At 58.1% G+C, this 6,076-nt stretch overlaps 1 protein-coding gene across 2 annotated transcripts; it reads left to right on the top strand.

Moving 5' to 3' along the window:
* Nucleotides 1-484: 484 nt before the first annotated feature.
* On the top strand, nucleotides 485-5,953 carry TAGLN (transgelin). 2 transcript variants are annotated; one of them, XM_074400663.1, is made up of 5 exons: nucleotides 485-1,015; nucleotides 4,157-4,348; nucleotides 4,455-4,632; nucleotides 4,931-5,033; nucleotides 5,371-5,953. In XM_074400663.1, the coding sequence occupies exons 2-5, from the start codon at nucleotides 4,169-4,171 to the stop codon at nucleotides 5,513-5,515; spliced, it is 606 nt and encodes a 201-aa protein (XP_074256764.1). In that variant the 5' UTR covers nucleotides 485-1,015; nucleotides 4,157-4,168; the 3' UTR covers nucleotides 5,516-5,953. The 2 variants fall into 2 exon arrangements, with proteins under 2 accessions (XP_074256764.1, XP_039326524.1); XM_039470590.2 differs by having other exon boundaries at nucleotides 560-622.
* The last annotated feature ends 123 nt before the right edge of the window (nucleotides 5,954-6,076 follow it).

Raw genomic sequence — 6,076 nt, forward strand, 5'->3', positions numbered from 1 at the left:
TTACACCCTCACAGTGTAGTTGTGAGTATTCAATGAGAGCACTGCAAAGGCCTGGTGTGGAGTAGGTCCTCAGGAAAGGTTGGATCCCATGTCCCATCACAGCTAAAAGCCCCAGGAGAGGGTGTCTGGTTTGTCCTCACACACCCCTGGGATCCCCGGCTCCCTAGCCCCTTGCCCCGTTCTCCAGCCAGACTCTGTTGAACTCCCCCTCCTCTCAAACTCGGGGGCAGGAAGCAGTGAAGTAGGAGCAGCCTTAAGTCCGGGCAGGGTCCTGTCCATAAAAGGCTTTTCCCGGGCCGGCTCCCCGCCGGCAGCGCGCCCCGCCCCCGGCCCGCTCCATCTCCAAAGCACGCAGAGAATGTCTCGGCAGCCCCGGCAGACTGCTCCAACTTGGTGTCTTTCCCCAAATATGGAGCCTGTGTGGAGTCACTGGGGGAGCCGGGGGTGGGGAGCGGAGCTGGCTTCCTCCAGCAGGGAGGGGGCCAAGGGGCGAGCCAGCGGCGGAGGCTGACATCACCACGGCGGCAGCCCTTTAAACCCCTCACCCAGCCAGCGCCCCGTCCTATCTGTCCAAGCCCAGGCACAGGTCTTCATTCCTTCCTGCGAGCCCCGAGGAAGCCCTGTGAGTGCATTGGCTGGGGGCTTGGAGGGAAGTCGGGCTGGAGCTGGACAGGAGCAGTGGGTGCATTTCAGGCAGGCTCTCCTGAGGTCGCAGGCGCCAGCTCCCTGGCTGCGGAAACTCACCCGCTCAGTTGGCATGGAGGCCCAAGCTCCAGGCAGGGTGGGCTGGATTGCTAGCGTCCCGGATCTCTCTCAGACCGGGCAGCCCGGGCTCATTGAAATGCCCAGGATGACTAGGCTGGGGCAGAGGAGTTGATGGTGGTAGCCACCGGGGTCAGAGGGAGGCTCCCCATCTCAGCCAGCTGCATCCACAGGGTGTGCGCAAGGCTGCAGGCGCCGGGTGGTTAGGCCAGGGCTCTGCTGTCTGCCGCCCTCTAGGAGGACCTCCAAAGAGGTGAGGAGCGAATGCACCTGAGGTGCGAATGCACCTGTGTTGGAGCGCGGTGTCCCACTGGCGGGTTCCTAACGCCTGAGCAACAGGGATAGCCCTGCGACAACGCGAAGGGCCACAGAACTCTCGTATCCCACATTTCGGGGCGGCCTGTCCTGCCGACACACAGCCCCTTCCACTGTCTGAGAGCGGGAGTCCCCTCCACTGTAGCAGATGGGTGGGGACGGGTACTGCCAAGGACGAGCTTTGGAGTGATGGGCGGGGCAGGCCTGGGGCCCTTGGTTTTTCCCAAAGGGTGGTTCGCCTTCGAGTTTACTATTCCAAAGGTAGCAGTGAGGATGGCATGCGTTTATGTAGTCAGGCCACTCCTGTTTGTTCATGGGGTAGAGAGGAGCCACCCTCCTTTCCTCTCAGGGGTTAGGATGTGCTCACTCCTATTTGGGAAGTGAGAAGGGGTAGAGCAGCCCTGCAGGGACCCCTGGTTCCGCTCGTGTTTCTAGGCTTCAGCTGGTAGGGGGTGCCACCTGCCTGTTTGCCCCTGGACTTTGTTCTTTCTCCACTGCCCACCTTCACCCACTGGGCAGCTGGGGAGGGGCCCTGGCAGGAACCACAGGACAGGAGGATCCAAGCCCATCCATGCTGTCCTGGGAGTGTCTTGAGATGCCCCTGCGTGGGCCGCCCCAGAGTGATCCTCCTCTCTCCCTCCCTAAAAGCTCGAAGGCGGAACTGGGGAGGCTTCATCAGAGGACTCTAAGGGATTTCTGGGGACTGTCCACTTTTAGACTCTGACCCAGGAGGAAGAAGGGGAAGGATGGTAGTACCGGCCCGGAGTGGGGGTGGTGTGTGCTCCATCCTCCCTCTGCCTGAAATCCAAATCCTGCTTCTAGATCTGGGGGCTGCAGCGTTACGTACCTGTTACCCTCAGCCTCACCGCTTTGACCTGTTCTGTCTGTTCTGTCCCTCCTGAGACTGGAAGCTGGGGGTAGGGGACACATTCTCCTTCCATCCTGTTCCTCAGGAGCCCAGCAAGGGTGCAGGCGGGGAAGGCAGGCATGAGGGCCGGTGGAGTGGTGGTAGAAGCAGGGCCTGAGACAGAAGGTGGGTGCCTGTCTGGGATGGTGGTGCGAAGGCTGAGACAGAGGCTGGGGAGGATGGAGGCCAGGATACAGGGCTACCGAAATCACCTGGTCCCAGATGACTTGGGGGTTTGGACCACAGTTCTTTGTGCAGGAGTCCTTGGGCGGTTGGGGAGCGGGGGGTGGGACACACAGGGTGATGGGAGGGATTGGCTGTTCGTAGCTGAACAGCAGAATAGAGCACTTTGCCGTTGGGGTCTCCGGCATCACTGGCAGGGAGAGGGATGGCTGGGCCAGGAGCCCACCTCATCCCCAGTGCTCGAGAACTGGGTTGTCAGAGGTGGTCCCGCCCCCACTTTACACATAAGGAAACAGATGCCGGGAGGAGAGAGATGCCCAAAGGCGGGGATTTCAATGAGTCCACGTGAACGTTGTTGTGCGCTCAGGGAATGATTGTGAGAAGGGGTGGAGGCTGGAGCAGGCAGCAGAGAACTGACATTTTGAGGTCAGTTTTTCACTCCTTGGTTAAGGGCAGGCTCTCTCCCTGGTCATTACCAGGAGCCCGGCTCTGGGCAGCAAAGAACTGACATTTCAAGGAGCTCTGCTAAGGGCAGGGGCAGTATGTGGGGGAGTTCACAGACACCATCCCATTTTCACAGCCCTCTGAGGTTGATAACATAACCCCCACTTCCCAGACAGGGACTCGAGCACAGAAAGGCTGTCAACCCTGGGAAGGGAAGGGCAGGGCATCAGGCTAGGCACCTGGCCTGGGACCGGTGGGGTGTGATGGTGTTGGCTCTGCTTCCCACAGGGTGGGATGCCCATGGGGAGGGGAGGGGTCTCACCAGTGAGGAAGCCAGGGGCGCATGCTCCTGCCTCGGTCCTCAGACCTGTGCGTCTCTCCTAACCTCTGACCTCTCTGAGGCCCAGGGATGGTTCAGCTTTCTTTGATACTTCTTTGGGAAGTTTCTTCAGACCAACACTGGAGAGAAGGCACAGCACCCTAGGGTGACATCAGTGGCCAGGTCAGGTTCCTGTTCCCAGCCACCCCCCTCCGCCCAGGGACCTACCTGCCTGGCCTGCTCCTGCTGCCATCCCTCTTCATGAGTGGGACTCCTGAGCAGTGCCAGGCCCAGGCCCTTGGGGTAGTAGTTACTGGATGGGGCTGGGCTTCTCATTCCCTGGCAGGCCCTCTTGGCTCTGGAACATCCCTGGGGGACTCTGACTTCTTGGTTGCTCAGGCTCCTCCAGTTTCGAGAGCCTAAGGGCATGAGGGGGAAGTCGATGGGTAGACCAGGTGTCTCATCTGGTGCCTCTGAGGATATGCAGCTTCTTTGCCAAGAGCTCTTGGGCTTTGGTGGCTTCCTAGCCCTTGCCTGGAGTGGCAAGTTTTATTCTCTTCAGCTGCAGACCAGAAGCTGAGCTGACCTGGCAAAGAGCTGGAGTTCTGAAGTTCCAACTTCCAGGCCAGGGCCAGCTTCCGGGTGAGAGTGGGAAGTAATGGTTCCTTGAGGCGGAGGCAGTAAACCCCCACACCCGAAGCTGGACAAACGCACTGGCTGGCTGTGGGGGGAATGTGGCTTCTGGAAGATCTCTCCAGTAGCTCTGTGACTGGTCTTGGCAAAGAATGTTCTAGAACAAGGGTTGTCAAACTACAGCTCATGGGCCAAATCTAGCCTGCTGTCTGCTTTTGTAAATAAAGTTTTATTGGAACAGAGCCATGTTCATTTGTAACATATTGTCTATGGCTGCTTTCACATTGCAACAGCAGAGACCATATGGCCTACAAAGCCTACAATATGTTCTGTCTTGTCCTTTACAAAAACAGTTTACTGACCCCTGCTCTAGACCTCCAAAGATCCAGTATCCTGTTTCCTGGTGTTCAAGTTCAGAGAGGTGTCTGGACTAGGGGCTGAGCTTGGCCTGGATGGGCAGTGCTGTGGCAAGTGTCCAGGATGGCTGGGTACCCTGCACAGAGCTAGAAGGCTGCTTGGCACAGGTGAAAGCAGAGCTGCTCCCTGATCCTCTGCCCCTTTGCCCCTCCCTCCTCCACCCTGGCCTGCTTTAGCTCTCCCCAGACATGGCCAACAAGGGTCCTTCCTATGGCATGAGCCGCGAAGTGCAGTCCAAAATCGAGAAGAAATACGATGAGGAGCTGGAGGAGCGGCTGGTGGAGTGGATTATAGTGCAGTGTGGTCCTGATGTGGGCCGCCCAGACCGTGGGCGCCTGGGCTTCCAGGTCTGGCTGAAGAATGGTGTGGTGAGTGGCACCCTGGGATGGGGGGCTGGGGTATATCACCCTGTTAAGTCCCAGGCCAAGCCCTGGGCTGAGCGCTAAGCTGCATCCTATGCCCTATGCCTGGCAGATTCTGAGCAAGCTGGTGAATAGCCTGTACCCTGACGGCTCCAAGCCAGTGAAGGTGCCTGAGAACCCGCCTTCCATGGTCTTCAAGCAGATGGAACAGGTGGCCCAGTTCCTGAAGGCAGCTGAGGACTATGGGGTCACCAAGACTGACATGTTCCAGACTGTTGACCTCTTTGAAGGTAGACAGGAGGAAGGGGCTGGGGGAGGAGGAGGACAGGGGGACAGTGTGCTGGGCAGGGAGAGGGAACGACCAGAACGTGCCACAGCCAGGGGAGTGCCTGCCGGTGTACAGCCGGGATGGGATATGCTGAGAATAACATGCCTCGCTCACAAGGCCCACTGAGAGGCCTCCCTTGATTTGGGACAACTCTTGCCTCTGGTTTGGCCATTTTTCTGTGAGAGACGGAGGCCGGCCCTGGCTTGGAACCTTGTTTACACACTCCTGATGTTCGTCTCCTCTCCCCTTTCTTCTCACAGGCAAAGACATGGCAGCAGTGCAGAGGACCCTGATGGCTTTGGGCAGCTTGGCAGTGACCAAGAATGATGGGCACTACCGTGGAGATCCCAACTGGTTTATGAAGTATGTGGCCCACAGAGAGCTTGGGTCTCTCTCTGCATGGGGTGAAAGGCGGCTCATGCTCTGGGTTTTTGGGAAGGATTAGGGGAAGCAGAGAGCCAGGAAGGGATGAAGTGAGGGTCTGCGGTCGGGGAATAACAGGGCCTTAATACTCCTTGACCCCTCCCTTCCTTTCCACCCTCCTGTGCTCAGTCTCCCTAGCCTGAGGCAAGCTAGATTAGGGGGAAAAAAGTGAAACAGGAAGGCAATGAGATTGGGCTAGGACGTAACAGAGGGATCAGAAAATGGGTGGAAAACACACAGTTCTAGCAAGTCTTTATCCTGGTTCCTCCTCTTCTAGGAAAGCACAGGAGCATAAGAGAGAATTCACAGAGAGCCAGCTGCAGGAGGGAAAGCATGTCATTGGCCTTCAGATGGGCAGCAACAGAGGGGCCTCCCAGGCCGGCATGACAGGCTACGGACGACCTCGGCAGATCATCAGTTAGATCGGAGAGGGCCAGCCCTGAGCCCTGCCCTCCGCCAGCTCCTCGGCTGCAGCCATCCCGCTTAGCCTGCCTCACCCACACCCGTGTGGTACCTTCAGCCCTGGCCAAGCTTTGAGGCTCTGTCACTGAGCAATGGTAACTGCACATGGGCAGCTACTGCCCCTTCCCCCAGCTCAACTTCTTGTCCCAAAGCATCACTGCCCTGGCCCCTCCCTCCCAGCTGCCCCCACCACCCCTACTGTCTTGCCCCTGAGTAAAGCAGGGGAGAAGCGGTCTGGGGGTAGCCTGGATGTGGGTCGAGTCCACTGTCCTTGGCAGCAAAAGCCCATTGAAGAAGAACCAGCCCAGCCTCCCCCATCTTTTCCTGGAATATTTTTGGGGTTGGAACTCAAAAAGGAAAAAAGAAAAAATACATCAACCTTTTCTCAGGCCTGGCTAGCAGAGTTTGATTTTCCCTGGTCACTTGTGTTATGGTTCCAGATCTGAGCAGGGGACAGGCAGGCATCTCGGGCTTATGTGTGCTCCTGGCTGCTGTCCTCTGAAGGACCCTTCACTTGCCAA

This window comes from Saimiri boliviensis, chromosome 6 (assembly GCF_048565385.1).
Source record: "Saimiri boliviensis isolate mSaiBol1 chromosome 6, mSaiBol1.pri, whole genome shotgun sequence".
Lineage (NCBI taxonomy): Eukaryota > Metazoa > Chordata > Mammalia > Primates > Cebidae > Saimiri > Saimiri boliviensis.

What these genes read in the sequence shown, in the direction of transcription:
- TAGLN (XM_074400663.1), top strand. Translation starts at nt 4,169, where the DNA reads ATGGCCAACAAGGGTCCTTCCTATGGCATGAGCCGCGAAGTGCAGTCC. An exon ending in GACTGTTGACCTCTTTGAAG is followed by an intron (nt 4,633 to 4,930) that starts GTAGACAGGAGG and finishes TTCTTCTCACAG; the next exon opens with GCAAAGACATGGCAGCAGTG. An exon ending in GATCCCAACTGGTTTATGAA is followed by an intron (nt 5,034 to 5,370) that starts GTATGTGGCCCA and finishes CTCCTCTTCTAG; the next exon opens with GAAAGCACAGGAGCATAAGA.